A 20,555-nucleotide genomic window follows, 5' to 3' on the forward strand; every position below is an offset into this window, starting at 1 on the left:
CCTTAAAGACACAATTTTTGGACCTTTAAACTACTCTGAACAGAATTTTGATTGGATGTGTTTGGGAAAATGGCGGATGTGGTGGGCTAGTCGCCCTCCAATTACTCTTGACTATAAAAAAGTTCAATAGCACTTTAAATTTCCATTTAATGAGCCTCTTTCGAAGTTTCTATGACTACTCCTATACAAAGTGCTCAGCTCTTAAAAAATACCTTGTGCCCACAACGCTCTTTACGTAGGCAGTGCAATTGCGCTGCCATAATTTGATTTCTTCTTGTATAGAACTGCCAACAATATATGCAAACCTTTGAATCTTGCCAATATGAAATATCTCTTTTGTCCTTTTCAGAGCGATTGAGGAGCATGGGAAAATTAATTGCCGATCAACTTCCAATACGACAGCAATGACAGCCTTATGATAATTTAATAACAAGAGAAAACAGATTAGCCTGAAAAGCTTATGAGCTCGGTCACCTTATCCCCCAGTTTAAAGAAAACTTCTCCTGGGAGTTGCGACGGCGGCTGCGATAGGTATACTTTTTTAATTTTTGCCTGAGAAGAATTTGCGAGATCGGAATTTTTATATATGTATAGACTAAACACGACTGTTGGCTAAAATTAAAAGGTGAAGGTCGGGCTTTTATGGGCAACTAAGCTGAAATAATATTAAAATATATGAAACAAAAATTTTTAAGCACATGTTCTCAGGGGATTTGAATTAATTGATCACGGTTTGGAAAACAAACTTTATCAATATAACACTAAAGTAAGTCATTTATTCAAAAATTTTGGTCTATTTATAAAGCTAATAGTTCAGTAGCCTATATTTGTAACAATGTCATTGATTTAGCCTACAGATTGAGCTAACCTATATACTAGGCTATCCTAAAAGTGAATTTTCAAAATGGCTACCATTATGCATTTGTGCAGCATTCTATTATAGAGACTTCTTTTGTGAAAGGACAACTTTAAGTCTTTTAAGGTAAATTTTCATTTGGGATCTCAAGGGAGTTTTAAATGTCCTCTTGTCTTTTTAGGGTTTTGGAATATGAGAAAAAATGAAGACATATACTTTAGAATACCTTGATCAGTAGGATATCTAGTCAGAATAAATGTATAGTTAAAACATAATTCAGCCTGGACAAGTAAGAATATGTCACTTTATCCCTTTTTCTATTCACTTTTGCTATTCAATAACTGATTTGGTGGAAAATTACTTCTTGAGCCTCTAATTGTGCCATAAAAGGTAAAACATTTCATAGCAACAATCAGTTTAAGAAGATGTTTCTAAAAACCTGTTTTGTGAGAAAAAAAAATGTCATTTTTGGCTGATTCATGATTGGTAATCTCAGATTTAAGCACTTTTTACCTCTTATAAATGACCTAAATATTGAGTATAAATAAGGCTTAAAACATTGGTCTCAGGCCTTAAAACATTGTCAAGACGTCTCTTTTCTAATAAATGACACTTCTTTAAGGTATCAATTGCTGCCTTAAATATCTTACAATCAATTTCCCATGGCAGGTTAGAATCCAGGATAGATGTATAAGTATTTGGAATCTTAGCCAAGGAGCAGAAATGCTTAAGAGCAACAGTCTCCTCACTCTGAGCCTGGCAATCAAATAAAATATGCTGGATTGTTTCCTCTGCGGAAAAGCAGATTCAGCATAAAGGAGAATGATGTAGCTTCCAATTAAATAACAAGCTATTTAGAAGTAGGGCCCTGATTTCAGCCGGTAATATAGCACTGTATTTAATCTTGTATGAAATAGAGATAACATTAATTTACTGTGATTAACTTTGGATCTGTGCCTGATAATATCTTGTGAATTGAGGTCAGAAGAAGGACTAAGAAATTACATGGAAGCCTTTGCTGCTAGAGAATCAGCCATATCATTATATTTGATGCCTTTATGACTAGGAACATGTTGAAAATAAACTTCATTTTCTTTGATCTTAAGATTAAGAAGCTGTCTTCTAATATTATATAAATCTTTGTCATTAGCAATTCTATTAATATTTTGGATCAGTAGTAATGCTGATTTAGAGTCAGAGAAACAGAGTATATTTTCAGATTCCATGCTATAATTTATAAGTGCATCCAAGGCCAGGCAGATGGCACATAATTCAGCAGACAAGATAGAAGATCCCAATGGGATCTTCTATCTTGTCTGCTGAATTATTAGATATTGTGCTCGTGGATTATTAGTGGATTATTAGATATCGTGCCTCGGAGCTCTTATTTTAAATCTCGACCGGATCTGGTGACATTGGGGGAGTTGGAAGGGGAAACCTGAAATCTTGGAAAATGCTTAGGCTGGAGGGATTTGGATGAAACTTGTCGGGAAAAATAAGCACAAGTCCTAGATACATGATTAACATACCCGGAACGGATCCGCTCTCTTTGTGTGAGTTGGTGGGGAGGGTTAATTCTGAAAAATTAGAAAAAATGAAGTATTTTTAAATTATGAAGGAGTGATTGGATCTTAAAGAATTTTGATATTGAGAAGGAGCTCGTAACTCAGATCTCTTATTTTAAATCTGACCGGATCTAGTGTCTTTGGGGGGGGGACCAGAAATCTTGAAAAACTCTTATAGAGTGGAAAGATGGGGATGAAACTTGGTGGGAAAAATAAGCACCAGTCCTATATAAGTGATTGAAATAACTGGAATGGATACTCTCTTTCTTTGGGGGAGCTATTTAGTTATAATAACTATTATTTTTTTTCTATTGGAAAAATAGAAAAAATGAGAATTTAAAAAAAAATAGAAAAAATCGAATTTCAAAAAATGAGGTATTTTTACTTACGAACGAGAGGTCGGATCTTAATGAAATTCGATATTTAGAAGGAATTCCTAATTCAGACCTCTTTTATTTTAAATTCCGACCGGATCCAGTATCATCGGGGGGAGTTAGGGGGATCAGAAATCTTGGAAAACGCTTAGAGTGGAAAGATCAGATGAAACTTGGTGGGAAGAATAAGCGCAAGTCCTAGGTACGTGATTGACATAACCAGACCGGATCCGCTCTCTTTGGTAGAGTTGGGGAGGGGGGGGACCTAAATCGGTAATTTGGAAAAGTTTGAAAGAATGAGGTGTTTATAACTTATGAACGGGGGACTGGATCCTAATGAAATTTGATTTTTAAAAGGAACTCGTGTCTCAAAGCTCTTATTTTAAATCCTGACTGGATCTGGTGACATTGGGGGAGTTGGAGGAGGAAATGGAAATCTTGGAAAATGCTTAGATTGGAGAGATCGTGATGATATTTGGTGGGAAGAATAAGCAAAAGTCCTAGATACGTGATTGACATAACCACAACCGGATTGGCTCTCTTTAGAGAAGTTGGGTGTGTGTGTGTGTGTATTAATTGAGAAAAATTAGATAAAATGAGGTATTTTTAACTTAAAAACGGGTGATCTGATCTTAATGAAATTTTATATTTAGAGGGATTTTATGCTTCAGAGCTCTTATTTTAAATCTCGAACAGATCCAGTGACACTGGGGGAGTTGGAGGAGGGAAACAGAAATCTTGGAAACTGGAAATCTTCAAAAACGCTAAGAGTGGAGAGATCGGGATGAAACTTGAGGGGAAGAATAAGCACAAGTTCTAAATACGTGATTGACATAATTGGACCAGATCCGCTCTCTTTAGGGGACTTGGGGGGGATTTCCAGTGCTTTGTCGAGTTCGGTGCTTCTGGAAGTGCTAGGACAATGAAAATTGGTAGGCGTGTCAGTTACCTGCACAAATTGCCTTGTTAACAGTCGTTTCTCTGATTCGACCATCTGGGGGGCTGGAAGGAGAGGAAAAATTCAAAACATTATATATTTTTAACTTACGAATGGTTGCGCGGATCTTAATGAAATTTGATATTTAGAAGGACCTCGTGTCTCAGAGCTCTTATTTGAAATCCCCACGTATCCAGTGATATGGGGGGAAGTTTAAGGGTAAACAAAAAATCTTGGAAAACGCTTATAGTGGAGATATCGGGATGAAACTTGGTGGGAAGAATAAGCACAAGTCCTATATACGTGATTGACATAACCGGACTGAATCCGCTCTATTTTGGGGAGCTGGGAGGGGGGTGAATCCGGAAAAATTAGAAAAAATGAGGTCTTTTTAACTAACAAACGGTTGACTGGATCTTAATAAAATTTGATATTTTAGAAGGAACTCATGTCTCAGAGCTCTTATTTTAAATCCTGACCAGATCTGATGACATTGGGGGGAGTTGGAAGGGGAAACTGGATATCTTGGAAAACGCTTAGAGTGGAGAGATCGCGATGAAACTTGGTGTGTAGAATAAGCAAATGTCATTGATATTTGATTGACGTTACTGGACTGGATCCTCTCTCTTTGGGGGAGTTAGGGGGTTCAGTGCTTTGGCGTGTTTGGTGCTTCTGGACGTGCTAGCACGATGGAAATTGGTAGGCGTGTCAGGGGCCTGCACAAATTGACTTGATAAAGTCTTTTTCCCCCGATTTGACCATCTGGGAGGCTGAAGGGAGAGGAAAAATTAGAACAAATGAGGTATTTTTAACTTACGAATGGGTAATTGGATCTTAATGAATTTTGATATTTAGAAGGACCTTATGTCTCATAGCTCTTATTTTAAATCCTGACCGGCATTAAGCCTCTGATTTTTCTTTTAAATCAATCTATTGATTCTTAGAATTTTGCTAGAGCTCATGCCAAATGAGCTCTAGCAAGAGCTCATATGGCATCTTGCTAGAGCTTGTTTGATTTAAATCAAACAAGAGCTAATGCCCTTGTTTATATTACACTCTAATTTCTTCTTGAAATTTTTGAGTGAACTTATGCGCTCTAGATTCGTGGTGAACCATGACTGGCACACCATGTGCCCCATATTGGTGCTCACTTTTTGCGCCTCATTTTTGTGGGAGAATCCTTTATAGGATGACAACTGCGGCAGGGCATAAGATCTAGATCTATGGACAGAGACCTCTGGAAACGGCTGCCTCGACCCTTTCGGAGTACCTGCAGGACTTGGGACCTTGCATTCAACTCTATTCCTTCTTGAGGAGTTGCACCCCTCATGGAAATTATAGCCTAGTAAATGACACAGTCTTTGCACTGGATTCTGATTAATGGATAATTCTTCTGGGCTTTGTCTGTTTCGGTGGATGTTTTCGGCTGGATAACCTCCTCCTAGCTATCTTTTCTACTATGGGCTGCTTCCCTGTAGCAGCACATTGAAATATAATGAATCGGATGGAATAGGTTTGAGATTATCAGTGCAGTATTTCGACTCTTGTTGATAGAAGAGCATCACCAAGTGCTGAAAACCATGTTGTGACCAAGATGGGCCCAGGAGCGCATAAAGGCTTCATTCATACTGGATGTCCCAGGGACTTTTTGCTGTCTGGTTCTAAGCTGGCTTTAGCCCTTTGGTGTAGACTTGAGACTATGTTCTTGTCCCTGTCCTGCAAAGGTAACCGGGACCATTATTTTTCTCGAGGCTAAAATAATTTCAATGATTCAAAGAAAATGAAAAGTTGAACTCGGGACGTTACAATGTTAAAAAATAATTATTGCAATGTAAAAAGGGGAAGTAACTAGCGATTTTCAGAAAACCCTAGTTAAACCACTGTATAAGAAAGGTGATCAGATTGAGTGTGGTAATTATCTAGGCATTAGCCTTGTCTCTACAGGTAGCAAATGACTTAGTAATATGATACGTTTTGGACTGAGAGATGTCATTGACAAAGTTACAAGAGAAGAACAGTTCAGTTATAGAAAGGGCACAGGATGTGAAGACCAAATTTTCACTCTTAGGTTAATAATTGATAAGTACCTGATTTATCAAACAATTTTAGTCCTTGGTTTTATAGACTATGAGCAAGCGTTCGACTCTGTGGATAGAAGAGCTTTAGGAAAGGTCTTATCCTTGTATGGTATACCTGAGAATACATTAAAGTTATTAGTGCTACTTACAAGAATAACACTCCTGTGGTTAAATATGAAATGACCCTAGAAGCTGGTTTTGTATTAAATCAGTAGTTAAGTAGGATTGCGTTTTATCCTCATTTATATGGATCATTTTAAAGGAATTTGTCTTAAGGAGCACAGGAAAGACAATGGGAAACACAGAATCAAATGGGGACGGAAAACTTTCCTGGACTTAAATTATGCTGATGACTTAAGCATCCTAGATGGAAGTGTGAGCAAAATGGAAGTGTGAGCAATTTTAGAGGTTTTGTCAGTTTAGGGTTCTAAAATAGGGTAAAGGCACCTGTGACCCAACAGTCTTTGTAAAAAAAAAAAAAACATTTTCTCTACTCCAGAAGGCTTAATTTAAAGACTTTTGGTTTGAAAAGGGTTTTAGAATTAATAAAACATCTATAGATCTAACTGTTTGATTAGAAGTTTGAAGTTTTATCAGAAAAGGGTACGAAAATCCGATTTTCTTAAATTGGAGCTTCTCACTTGCAAATTCGACAGAACTAAAAATTACCTGTTTTCGACGCAAGTCGGAAACCAATTCGGCACGTGTCAAAATACTCGGAAAATACTTGTGGGAGGATACCGGTGCATTCGAAATGCCTATTCTTTTTACTTTATTTCTTCGTTTCTCTTTAACTTTATGAATGTGTAAATGTACAAAACTCTATTCAGATAATGGAAGCAAAAAACTGGAAAAATTGCCTCAAGTATCGGGACGAAATTGGATAATCAAATGGAGTGTAATTTTGTGACCTAGGTCTCTATAATATAATGTGCAATATAATAGTGTGATGTAGGTCTCTCTTTAAACGCTACCTAAGTTTTTTCCTCTAAGTTTTAATGGCCCTGCAAAGATTTTTTTGTTATTAACAGTGAAAGTGCTGTCAAAGTTTGGCCATTTCAAAGTTAATCTACCATTTAATCCACTTTAAAAATTTTAATTTGACTATCTTTTGTCTGGATAGCCCAGAATTCTTGAAATATGCATGTATAATACTAATGTATAATAATAACATTATTAGAAGTTTGTAACACCAAGCACTTTAACATGTTTCATTAAGATTTTGGGTGGGATAGGGTCTAAGAAACATTTTTAGTCCGTCTGTTATTCTACTACATCAGACAAGAATTTCTGACACTTGGAACATAGTAACGTCAATATAATATTAGCTGCCCTTTTAACTTAATTTTGTAAAGAAAAAGCCAATGTGGCTATATTTTAGAGAAGATCAGGTGTTTTTTGATACATTGTGCTAATCCCTACTTTTTTTTGCAAAAAAATAACCAAGTAATGACAGTTTGAACATTACACAGGTAAAAAAATTTCTGGAGCTCATTTTTTGTTGAAAACAGGAAACTGATTGAATTAACTATTCCTGTCTTATTTGAGTGTATTGGATATAGTTTCTACGTTTTGCATTGTCAAAACATAAAACGACGACTTCAAGAGAGGGTGTTCTAAGTCACAACTAAGCAGAGTTATTCTGTTTTGATGGACAAATTTCGAGAGTAGTTCCAAAATTGCACCGTCGAATCATTGGTGCCTTTATCTGGGGTTTGAAAATTAATGTTAAAAAGACGAAGATGCTAAGGCTAGAAATAAGTGAATATGAAAAGATGACGTCGGGTAATGAAAAGATTGATCAGGTGGACAACTTCACTTATCTTGGTAGTATTATTAGTAAAGACGGTGGGAGCAGTGAAGATGTTAAAAGTAGAATACCCAACGCTCTAGGATTCTTTTTCAGAGTTGAAAATTTTTTGGAAAAATAGGAAGATAAGTCTGCAAACCAAGATTAGAATATCAGAAGCTACAGAGATGATAGTGGTCAAGCATGGTTCTGAAGCATGGGCGCTCCGAGAAGCGAATGAAGATTTGCTAGATGTTTTCAAGAGATATTGCCTATGGATTGTTCTGGATGAAAGATGATAAATTACTGAAGATTGTTCTTTTTGACCAACCGTCTAGGGATAAACGGAAAGCAGTTCGTCTGCGATTGGGGTGGGAGGATGTTATAAAGAAAGATTAAAGGGAAATTGGAACTTCCTTTGAGAGTGTAATCAGGGAGGCTTTGTATAGGTTGGGACAGAGGAGGAACATGTGTAGCTGTGTTGGGCTTAGGTGGCTTGGTGCTACTGTGAGTTGTTAGTAGTAGTAGTAGTGGTTTTGGAATATAGGGTTCGAAGTCTATGGGAATATAGGTTCAAAGATTTTTTGCGAGTTGAAATGGAAAATCACGAATTTTTGAAGCATTTTCTTTTAAAAACCTGGATATTAAGCGTCTCCTTTTTTAAACAAGATGACCTTGAATTACTCCCTGAATTTCACTAACGAGCTTTTATCTGTCTTTCAATAATATATATAATATTCTGGCAATATTTACTATTGATCTCCCCACGGATCTCTCTTCACTCCTCTATTTCTTCTTCAACCTTTTTGCATGAGGTAGAGGTGTATATTTCCCTTGTTCTACCGTTATTTTGAATTAGGGAAAGAACCTTGCCAATATTTTTTAACGCCGGGTATGCTCCTGATGATTAAGGAAAAATGTTCTGGTTTCATTTCTTTTTGTTAGTATATAAATTCTTTAAAGAATTCCTGACCAATTTTGTTCAACTCTTGACGACGACCTTAGAAGCTCGTGGATTTTTCTTAATGACTTACTTTCTCTTTCTAAAAGTGATCTAAAACGTGCCCAGTCAAACTGTTTGTGTCCAAACTACTACTTCATAAGTAAGCCGATTTTTTTTTAATTAATCCACTATATAATATATTTATTACGATTTATCAGCGATGCCATATTCAACTAATATCGTGGAGTCAGTATTAATACTGACGTAGTGAATCTTAATTTAATTCGCCTCAACAAACCTCGGAAATGTGAAATAAATCTGTTTCATCAATTCACTATTTGGGCGAAAAATCTCAATTGTTCAGTCTCAACCAGCAGATTTTTAATAAAACAGCTGAATTCGTAATCTCGAAAATCACCGGTTACCTCTAAGAGACAGGCTTCACACCTCCCTGCACAACCAATAACGTAATATCTAACTAGGCAGACTACAACTAAAAGACATACTTCATAATATCCTCGTCAAGCTCACAATAAATTCAAAATAGTTTGCCTAAGATAACATCCAATCTGAAGAATATACCTAACAGTCGGCTTGTTACATGGATTTATATTAACAGAAGTGCTTTCCTCAAATATGACTTCCTCAAAAACGCTTATTTATGTCTCCTTTAAATTGTCTGTATTTATTACACTTGCGAAAAATTTGGCTCTATTTTTAATCTTAAAAACGTGTTGATAAAATCATGTACAATGGTGTAAAATTGTGCGTTAGCTATTATGGACGAGGGCAACTTGATCTTTGATTAGGAGGGAAATGTGCTTGAAGCACTTTTTTTTACCCAAATATTCAGACTCTCCACCAGCATTCAGGTGCATATAGATGGAGGTTTGGCTGTGGGGGCTAAAAATTTTGTTTTATCTCTCTTCATTTTTATGCTACGCCTATAATATTGTCGCTCTGGGTAATGGACGAAGAGCTAAGGAAGGAGGAGCCTCCCTGTACACGGACTAATTTATTTTCTTTTGAACTTTTGATGTCGCTCTTTTTTTGTTAGATTTTTTATGATTCAAGTTTGTAATGTCAGAACTCGGGTTGTTTTCGTTTTTTTTTCCTAGTCACGAATTCCTTTGCTGTGGTACCTAGACATTGTGGATCGATGCTGCGAAAATTCGCAGTTTGAACGTTGTACGGCACACTTGGATTGTAAGTCCTCACAGTATTCTAGCTAAAACAAGGTGCATCATTGCTAACTTTCTTTCAAAAAGTGGATAGCGGAAGGAGAGGGAATTTGAAGGGGAATTGGGGCCCAACTTGTTCCTCTAATGTGATAGAATATTATCAGTGACATTATTCCAGTCTTAACGACGTGCAAATTACCAACCCTAGCCTTTGCTGATAGGGCTCTGGGGGTGAAAATGGAGGTTAGTTGGACTTTTGCCATTTTATTTGAAAGAGCTATGTCTCGAGTGGTGCCTGGTGCTTAAGAAGACTGCTTCGCTCATATACAGTTTGACTCTTAAAAAGACAATGAAACTTTGGATTTCTGTTCAAGTGTTTTTTTATCCCAAGTTTATGTGACCATTCCTTCTATATAACGAAGCTAGGGGAAAATATATGGATGACGCATTCTGCGTCAATTCATAGACTATGCTTTACTTTTTCCCTTCTAATGTATGACTCGGGTTCTATTTCACCTTTAAAAAGGCACTGGAGCTTTGAATTGTCAATCAAATCATTTCTATCCCAAGTTTATGTGACCATTCCTTCTATATAACGAAGCTAGGGGAAAATATATGGATGACGCATTCTGCGTCAATACATAGACTATGCTTTACTTTTTCCCTTCTTATGTATGACTCGAGCTCTATTTGACCTTTAAAAAGGCACTGGAGCTTTGAATTGTCAATCAAATCATTTCTATCCCAAGTTTATGTGACCATTCCTTCTATATAACGAAGCTAGGGGAAAATATATGGATGACGCATTCTGCGTCAATTCATAGACTATGCTTTACTTTTTCCCTTCTTATGTATGACTCGGGCTCTATTTGACCTTTAAAAAGGCACTGGAGCTTTGAATTGTCAATCAAATCATTTCTATCCCAAGTTTATGTGACCATTCCTTCTATATAACGAAGCTAGGGGAAAATATATGGATGACGCATTCTGCGTCAATTCATAGACTATGCTTTACTTTTTCCCTTCTTATGTATGACTCGAGCTCTATTTGACCTTTAAAAAGGCACTGGAGCTTTGAATTGTCAATCAAATCATTTCTATCCCAAGTTTTTGTGACCATTCCTCCTATATAACAAGACTAAGATGGAACATGGATGACGTATTGCTCTATACTAAAACTGCCCCAATACCTAGACTATGATTTATTTTCACTTTCTTATGCATTTGACTGTTTCTATTCTTTTATTGCAAACACAGGGAGACAATTTGCTCTCTACTACGTCACCACTAATACACAGATTATTGTAATAACAATACGGTACTTATCAATATTCGCTTTTTATGTTTGTATGCCTGTATCTATGACTTTGCTAAATAAAGTGACATAGCTCTGTTTTAATAGTTGCTGCTAAGGTAACACTTTTTTGCAGTCCTTTCTTTGCTAAATGATAAATCTACATTTCTTAAACTGGAATTTACTTATTGCAGCTTACTATGGATAACAATCTTAGAAATCATCGTGCAGCTGAGGATGGTTCAGTTCTTCGTGAAAACCTTGAAGGTCGGGACAAGTCAAAGGTATTGTTTTGTTTTGTATAAAAGGTGTTTCAAGTTACGAATTGTAGGTTATGGGGGGCCTACTTCAGTCACAACTATGTCCCTTTTTGTTCGTTTTTATTATAAAAGCTTATCTTTAGTTTTGCTCACTCCTGTTTTATTTCTTTTTTTCCGCAATAGCCACAAGCATATAACTGGCGCGACTTGTTCAGTTTACCAATCATTATTCTCTGTTCTGAGGAATTTTTTTTCTTTTAAATGAGCTTTTAAAGAGCTTGAAGTAAAAATTGCACTAATAAGATTTTCAGTCAAATAATCATATTGTTTTCATGTTTAGTTTATTTTGATTCTGTCCTTAGTTCCTACAAAGGAAAAGAAGGACAACGGCAAACTACACAAAGAATTAATAACCTTTTGATCAGATTGCTGGATATTCACCGGTTAATAGGGACACAAATTCACCTCCTATAAAAACAACACAGAAGACAACTCAACCAATTTGTCTTGTATGGAGAGGAGATTGGAGGAAACAGTACCATTTATTTTTGGCTATTTGCTCACGCCTCTGGTTGTGGCTGTTAGAGGCTCATGTTCTTTAGTTTATATAGAAATTTGGCATTGGATTAGAGAAGGTCTGCCTAAAAATTAAGAAGTGACTCCGTTTTGTGGAAAAAAATTTCAAGGCTACTATCTGGAATGAGGGATTCACAGACATGAAAACGCTTAAGGTATTTCAGCGCTCCCACCTCGACACCTAAACAAAGTGTCGGAGGGAAAATATTTACAAAAAGGGTATCTGCAAGCTAATAAACTGGTTTGGCAACTGTTTCATTCGAATAGAGACTAAAAAAGTAGTGTTTTTTAAATATATTTAGCGAAACATTTCTTTTTCTTGTGTCTGTGTTTTTTAATATTTTTAACCGCAAGCTACTTTCTGAACAGCCATTATATGCTGTTGACAGGGGGCATAAAAATGGAAAATGATGCATACTTTTGTGAAAGTTCTATTAACAGTTATGAATAAAAAATTAAGCCTAAAGAAAAATCCTATTAAAAATCAGAAAAGCTAGTAACCATATGGTAATTTCGGTTAAAACTGTAATACTAATTGACTTGAAATTTCCTGTATTAAAATGGATTTTTTAGTTTATATAAAGCAATAGAAAATATGTGGAAGGTCAGATGTGATTTTCCCTCGATTTTTTCGATCAATTGTGATGAATGGACACCCCCTCTCCTCTGTCCCTGTATGTTTGCCTATGTAGATCAAATATGAAAATTTCGTTAAACTTTGATAAACCAAGCTCGATAAACAGAAAAATAAATAGTAAAAGATTAAATATAAAGTAGAAGATAAATGTGAAATGTAAGATATTTGGTTCTCATGCAGTAGGTCGTCAACCACCGATTGCTCCATGCAGACGCTACGGGAGCGGAAGAAAGCAGGGTAGGCACTGTAGAAGACTGTACAATGCTCGCAAGGCACACTTCCCCATTCTTAATATTAAGGTGTCAGTCAGCATGTCCGCCACTATTGATTCTTCAGTCTAGTGTGTATTGCAAAATTTGATTCGTTTTCTATAGGCAGAGTGCCATAAAGTTGGAGAAATGCGTCAGATAATTATTCAGGTGTACGGGGAAAACTTCAAGAGTAATGGCGTTGTTCGTGAATGATGTCAAAGAGGGCCAAAATAATGTGCATGGTAAAGGGGGCCAGGGACGTAAGGTCATGGTCACTGTGTTTTGGTACCATTCAAAACAAAAGAAGAGGAAAGCTGTTCATGACAATGCTTGTCCACACACTGATGCTATAAATCAAAAGTTTCTCGAACAATTTCAATGAGATATTTTTCAGCGTCTGCTGTGGCCCTGACTCAGCACCCAGCGACTGTCATCTTTTTCCTAAACTGAAGATGGGGCTTGGAGAGAGGCGCTTTCGAATCAATGAGTGCCTTCAAACCAATGTCAAAAGGATGATTTGAATCCATTGGTGGCAATATTCTTTGGATAGGGTATTGAAAAGTTTGTCCACAGATATGATAAATGCCTCAGTCTTGTCGGTGTATATTTCAAAAAGTAATCGTAAGTGTACTAGTCTTTCGGTACTAGAATTTTTGTTTTATATAAACTTGCCTTTCATTTATAGCCTATCGGAGGTTGGACAAAACGACAACGGATATGTACTTTCAAAATTTAAGCAAGTTTTTATTTACATTTCTTTTTCAATTACTAAATTTACAAGGCTTTTCTGAAAAAAATATTCCAAATTCTAAAGGTTTCATTTTCGTCAGCATGTTTCAGCTTTGATCGAATTAAATAACTACTTTTTTCTAGACCTTCAATGATGATTTTTTGTCAACAAGTCAGACAACGTCAGAAAACATTTTCCCTCTTCATCTTCGAGAAGATTCGCATGATATCTGGCTTCATCCATCTACAAAAACCCTACCAAATCCAATTAAGACTACAGGTGTTTCGCTGGTAGGTGTCCTGAATCCGTCAGTTGATAATCATAGTTCTACTGAGTCTGGCAAAGCTGATGATCTTGTATGTCATGGCAGAACGAAGCTAATAGAAAGATCTCTAGTGTCACAGAGGCCATTTTCAGGTTGTTCAAGCAAATCATTTGAAGTATTAAAGTGGGTTGCAGCTCAAGAAAACAGTCCTAACAAATTCCATCTAGAGCAATGTCATTCGATTCATACGGAAATAGATGATCATAGCAGTGGAACATTCCTGAACGAGGTATGATTAAGAATTTACTCTCTGCTCTGGTTTTAGCTTTCCCAAAATTTAGAAGACACCTCTCCTTAACCAAATAAACATATTGCCAAAAATTATTAAAAACTGTTAGACACGTTATGATTGCTTAACCTGGTCTGCAAAATATATTCCAAAGAATATGTCTAAAGAGAAAAAAATAATCAACAGGCAAATGACTCGAGAAGGAAATCCTGGCAATAGCAGATAAACTCTTCATTATTATAGGTAGCTAGGTCTAGAGTTGCCCCTCTCCTCTCTTTGCACATGTCTGAAAACAGATATTTTGGGGCTCTTCCTCCCTAATTAACAAAAATCTAACTTTTCAGCCCCTTGTTCCCTCTGAAATGAGATTTCAGGTAATCTTACTAAGCCAATTTTTTGTTGAATGACCAAAAATATTTTGTAAACGGCCAATTAAACGGCCAAAAGAAAAATAAAGACTGATCCAAGTGTGCTCTAAAGCTTAGTCAACAAATAAAAAGTGCGATAACAGAAAATAAATTTTAGGGAAATCATGAAAGTTTAATTTAATGTGAAACTGAATTATTTGCGCATTTTTAGAGAGCGGCGCCCTCGCGCAAGAATAACAGAAACAGCCACAGTAAAAAAGAAAAAAATTAACGTCTCTGAGTTGGTAGAGGTTAGGAACAAGTTTTAGTGGAAAAGGCATAAGTTTGTTAACTGTAAGTTTACGCTGAAAGAATTCCATTCTGAGACAAATTATATTTGTCTACACAGATAAAGATTTCGGTAAAATTGCGTCTTCAGCTGTCAAATTAAGGTATTTTATGGTGAAGTTTTACTGTATGAATTTTACTTTATTGACTAGACTAACACTCGCAAGGAGGAAAAGTTTCCTTTCGCTCCTTTCCTGTAAGTCCCATTTCCTCCCCTTTCTAATACAACAACTTTTATTGATGGTTAGTAAATTCGAATAAAATAGGAATTGCGTAAGGTATTTCTAGAATTTGTCCTATTAGGACAAATGTTATTCCGCTATTATTTTGTCCTTGTAATCGCTAAGAAAAAATTCTTTAAACGTTGTTTTTCACACTTTCATTTTTGATTTAACAGTTGCCTTTTTGTACGATTAATTTAAAAAATAAAGTTTTTTTCAAATGAAAGAAATGAACGGTATTAAAGCTTAAGACAAACAAAAGTTAGGTTGTATTTGGAAAAGGATGCCGTTTTCTCAATTCTCACTTATCACACTAAAGTTCTAAAATGCTATAAAAATCCATGTTATTTCAAATCAACGGTACTTGTGTTTGTCCAGTTGTTCATAAAGAATAAGGAAACAGAGTCAATCTTTAGTGTAAAGAGAAGGGGGTTGATGGTGGCGCTTCCCCCTACGTACGGTATAGTATCTGTCCGCGTTAAGTTTTAATGTTTGTATTGATCTAAAGAAAGAGAAAATTTTTATTTTCGAATCGACAGCGTATTGCCTCGGATCTGATTTGATTTTGCAAATGAGTACCATGGACCGCCCCTGGACACGTTTTCTGACAACGAAACAATAATTTTGCCATGTGACCTGGAATGTAAGGAATATTATTTCAGATGTTTACCCTTGCAGCATATAGGGTGTAATTAAGACTCTCCAATCTTATATTGTTGAAATAGTAGCTCTGTTGGAAGCCAGACTTACAAGTTTTGGATCAATACTTTTTGGTGGATATGTAGCCTTCCTCTCTGGATGGAGAGGTGGTGTAAAGCTGGAGTTGCCCTAGCTGTTTGCGAAAAAGAAGAAAAATTGATGCTTGAGTTTATACCAAAAGAGGAAAGAATAATAAAAGCTCGTTTTGCTCGTTCCCAGTGTGAATTGATAATTTTGTCTCTATGTGTCCTTATCAATGGGGCAGATGACTCTATGGTAGATGCGTTCTATTTTGAAACAAATATTTTTGTCAACTCTGAACATGTGACAGGATATTTTCGTTTTATGTGATGATTTTAATGTCGAATTTTGGTTGTGTGTTTGATTGTCCGCTACGCTAGCCGTTAGCTTATTGTTTATGGATTGCCCTCCCCACGTCGCTGTGTACGCAAATATACATGGACTTTACCTGATGGTTCAATATGGAGCCAGATCAATTATTTTCTTGTCAGGAAGCGGGACAGAAGCCGTCTTGGAGATGTTCGACTTTTTCTTAGGGCTGATTCGCACTCTGATCACAATTTGTAATTAGTAGTTTTAATTTGAAGCTGAAGACTGTTACCAAACGTAAAAAGAAGTTTATCTGTTTTTTTTTTTTGTAAAAAGAAGTCTTAGAAAGTTTTATTTATTTATTTCTGGTCCTTTTAGATTACCAGAGTTTTGTTAGTGGATAATATAATGAATATTTTCCCTATTTCCATGTCTCTGGCTTTAAAATTAAACATCTGATTCTAATTTATTTGTTCTAATTACTTTCTTGATTTATTTCAAAATTTCCGAAAGTTTCAACTAAATAGTTGTGCCTGGGATATTGCAGACCCGCCATTCTGCTAACCAGCATATACACACTGTCTTTTGATTGAGCTCAAAATTCTCCTCAACATTCTCCGAAAGCTTCATTGTCATACCTTTAACAGTTCCTGATATATTGCAAAAATCATTTTAACAAGCTGGGTGTAGATAATATATTTTGCTTTAGTTCAACATCCCCTGAAAGTTTCAACAAATACCATTATCTAATCCATTCACAGATATTGGACATACGCACTTTTTACAACTGGATGCACGTGTTATATTTTGATTAACTTCGACATCTCCTCAACTCTGAAAGTTTCAACCTTCGTACCCCTACCTGTTTCTGAGATATAGCAGACAAGCCATTTTGACAACCAGAATACATATGGTGTCTTTTGATCTAGTCCAACCCTCCCATTCGACTTTTCCTGTAATATACAGGTAAGCCCATTAACAACTTGGATGCACCTAGTGTCTTCAGTTCAACATCCCCCCTCAACATTCTGTGAATTTTTCAACTTGATACCCTTCCCTAACTTTTCCTGAAACATTGAAGATATTCTGTTTTGACAATCTGGATACATATGGTGTCTTTTGCTTATTTTTTTTTACCATGCCCCTTAGTATTCAGTTAAAGTTTCAATTTAATACCCGTAGCTATTCCTGCAACAATACAGATACAACCAGACACACCCTTTTGATTACTGGGATGGCCCTGGTGTCTCTTGATTTGGTACAATATCTCCCTCAGTAGTCAACGAAATATACTATGTACTAACACTAGCCATTCATAGGATGTTGCAGATAAGCCCTTTAGACAATATACATGCACTATCCCATTTCAACAAGCAGGATGTAAATAAACTCTTTTGATTTTGTTTATAGTTTTAGTTGTAATAGTAGAAGTTGCAGTTGTATTTACAGTCTTAATCACAGTAGCAGTAACAGTACTAATAGTAGTTGTCATAGTCACAAGTAGTAGCATTTGCAGTAAAGAGTTACATTCGCAGTCGGAAATTTTCGCTCTGGTGATTGGAAGTTGTCCCAATCGCAATTGCCATTAGTTGCAGTCGCAGTCGCAAATAGCCGGAGTAACAGTCGAGTTGAATTTGCTTTTGCAGTCGCAAGTATTTGCAGTCACGGTCACAAGGTGTTGCAATTGTAAGTAGTCCTGGTCACAAGTGTTTGTAGGCTTAATCAGTCTCAAGTTGTAACAGTTGTAAATAGTCGCAATAGCAAGCAGTTGTAGTCGCAAGTAGTCACAGTTGCAATCGCAAGAAGCCTTAGCACAGTCACAAGTAGTCACAATTTGTAGCGTTTGCTATCAGAAGTAGCTATAGTCATAACCTTTTGACTATTTTGAACTAAATGGATATTTCATAATTTTGATCAATGTTGGAAAGGGGTGGCTCTAAAAAGTGGAAGGGTGGTCCTTTACCCTTCAGTCTCTGTTCAACGGGCCATGAAAGTTTAAACTCAATACCCTCGGTTGTTTTTAAGACATTGCTAATGCGCCCTTTTGACAATTAGCTTGTACAGAGTACGTTTGGATTTTGTTCAACATCACCCTTAACATTCCCTGAAAGCAGTCACAAGTAGATGTAGTCCCAGTTGCAACATTCCCCTATACATGGTTTGAAAGGTTAAACTTTATACACCCAACCATTCTTAAGATATTATTGATAAGCCTTTTTTTTATAAACTAGACGTCGATAATGTCTTTTGATTTCGTTTAACATAGCCCCCAACATTCCCCAAAACTTCACCTCAATATGCTTAGCCTTTCCGAAAACACAGTGAAATATTCCTCCCCTTTTCCTAAAGATAAATCCTAAATGTAAAGAATCGGCAAATTGCATAATTTACAATCTTTGCACCGTGGCTATGGGGGGGGGGGATTAGCAGCCCCTAATACATAGTTTTTAAACCGTTTGATCATTTTTAACCAAATTAATTTTTTGAAGTTTCGGATGTGCGTGTAAAACCCGTAATACCTGAATCCTCGTGCAACTGAGCCCCCGTGCAACTGAACCCTCGTGCAACCGAAACCCCGGGCATAGTTTTTCAGTATTCTACAAATATGAGGCAACATTACGGGGTAAAACATAAGTTAGTCTTTAAATGTTCGACCTTATTGGAATTATTTGTTTTTCAAATCATAATATAATTTCCTGTCAGTATCATTCATATTTGGGGGAAAAGGCCGTGGGGGTGGTAGCCCTCCAATCACTTTTGACTCTTAAGAGTAGCACTGGAACTTTTGACTTCCAATCGAATGAGCCCCCTTCAAAGTTGATACAAAAACCTTTTCAATTAAAATCTTATGTGTTAGCAATGAGCGACTGGATTAACTTGCAGCCCGTGTCCCGGGAGCTGCTGGTGAGTTTGTTAACCCCCCGTGACGTGTTTATTTCACCTTTGGGTTGTTTTGAACAAAACGGCAATTTCAAAATTTTAATCGAAAACATTTGGGGGAAAATGGTGGTTAGGAGGGAGAGGCTGGTTACCATTTGATTACCTTTGATTCTTCAAAAACAAACTAGAGCTTTCAATTCCCAATCTAATGAGCCTTCTCCAGTATTTATACGAACATCCATTCCATAAAGACCATATATTTTAACAATCGGTAACTCAGTTTTTATGGTACTTGGGTATTAACCAAGTGACATATAGCGATCGCAAATTTTGTCTGTCTGTGGGTCCCGGTTTTGCTATTTTAGGCACTTCCAGATAAGCTAGTACGATGAAATTTGGCAGGCGTATCAGGGCAAGATTAAATTATAAATAGTAGTTTTCCCGATTCTACCATCTGGGGGGGGGGAGTGGGGGGACGGTTAATTTGGAAAATTTAGAAAAAAATAGGTATTTTTAACTTTCTAACGGGTGATCGGATGTTAGTGAAATTTAATATTTAGAAGGATATCTAAATATCCTGATCCAGTCGGGATTTCAAATCCCGACTGGATCCGGTGACATTTAGGGGAGTTGGAGGGGAAATCCAAAATTTTGGAAAACGCTTAAAGTGGAGGGATCGGGATGAAACTTAGTGGAAAAAGATAACCAAAAGTGCTAGATACGTGATTGACATGACCGGAACAAATCTGCTCTCTTTGGGGGAGTTGGGGGGGGGAGGATTAATTCTGAAAAAAGAGGTATTTTTAACTTACGAAGGAGTGGTCGGATCTTAATGAAATTTCATATTTAGAAGAACCTCGTAACTTGGATCTCTTGTTTTAAATCCCGACCGGATGCAGGGTCATGGGGGGGGGTTGGGGTGGGGGGAGCCGGAAATCTTGGAAACGGCTTAGAGTGGAGAAATCAGGATGAAACTGGTGGAAAGAATAAGCACAAGTCCAAGATACGTTGCTGACAGAATCGGACCGGATTCCCTCTCTCTGGGGGAGCTGGGGGGGGGGGTAATTCGGAAAAATTAAAAAATGAAGTATTTGTAACTTAAGAACGGGTGATCAGATCTTAATGAAATTTTATATTTAGAAGAATCTTGTGCTTCAGAGTTCTTATTATAAATCCCAACCAGATCTTGTGACGTTTGGGAGAGTTGGAGGGGGAAACTGGAAATCTTGGAAAACGTGAAAACTGAGGTATCTTTATCTTACGAATGGGTGATTGGATCTTAATGAAACTTAATATATAGAAATGTTTTATGTCTAATATGCTTCATTTTCAATTCGAATCGGATCCAGGGACATTGGGGGCTGGAGGGGGGAAACAGAAATCTTGGAAAATTTAGTTAATTTGGAAAATTTAGAAAAATTGAGGTATTTTTAACTTAGGAACGGGTAACCGGATCTTAATAAAAATTGATATTTAGAAGGAACTCATGTATCAGAGCTCTTATATTAAATTCCGACCAGACCTGGTGACATTGGGGGGAGTTGGGGAAGAACCGGAAATATTGGAAAACGCTTAGAGTGGAGGGATCGGGAAGAAACTTGGTGGGTAGAATAAGCAAATGTCTTAAATACTTGATTGACGTAACCGGACTGGACCCGCTCTCTTTGGGGTAGTTTAGGGCGGAGATCCAGTGCTTTTTCGAGTT

General features: G+C 36.7%; 1 protein-coding gene across 1 annotated transcript in view; it reads left to right on the top strand.

Moving 5' to 3' along the window:
• The first annotated feature begins 586 nt into the window (after window positions 1-586).
• LOC136037013 (uncharacterized) overlaps window positions 587-20,555 on the top strand; it is a 47,567-nt gene continuing 27,598 nt past the window's right edge. Inside the window, exons 1-3 of the mRNA XM_065719429.1 lie at window positions 587-766; window positions 11,212-11,301; window positions 13,615-14,025. Of these exons, the coding sequence (XP_065575501.1) occupies window positions 11,218-11,301; window positions 13,615-14,025 (495 nt within the window). The 5' untranslated portion in view covers window positions 587-766; window positions 11,212-11,217. The remainder of the gene's footprint in view (window positions 767-11,211; window positions 11,302-13,614; window positions 14,026-20,555) is intronic.

Source organism: Artemia franciscana, chromosome 16 (assembly GCF_032884065.1).
Source record: "Artemia franciscana chromosome 16, ASM3288406v1, whole genome shotgun sequence".
NCBI lineage: Eukaryota > Metazoa > Arthropoda > Branchiopoda > Anostraca > Artemiidae > Artemia > Artemia franciscana.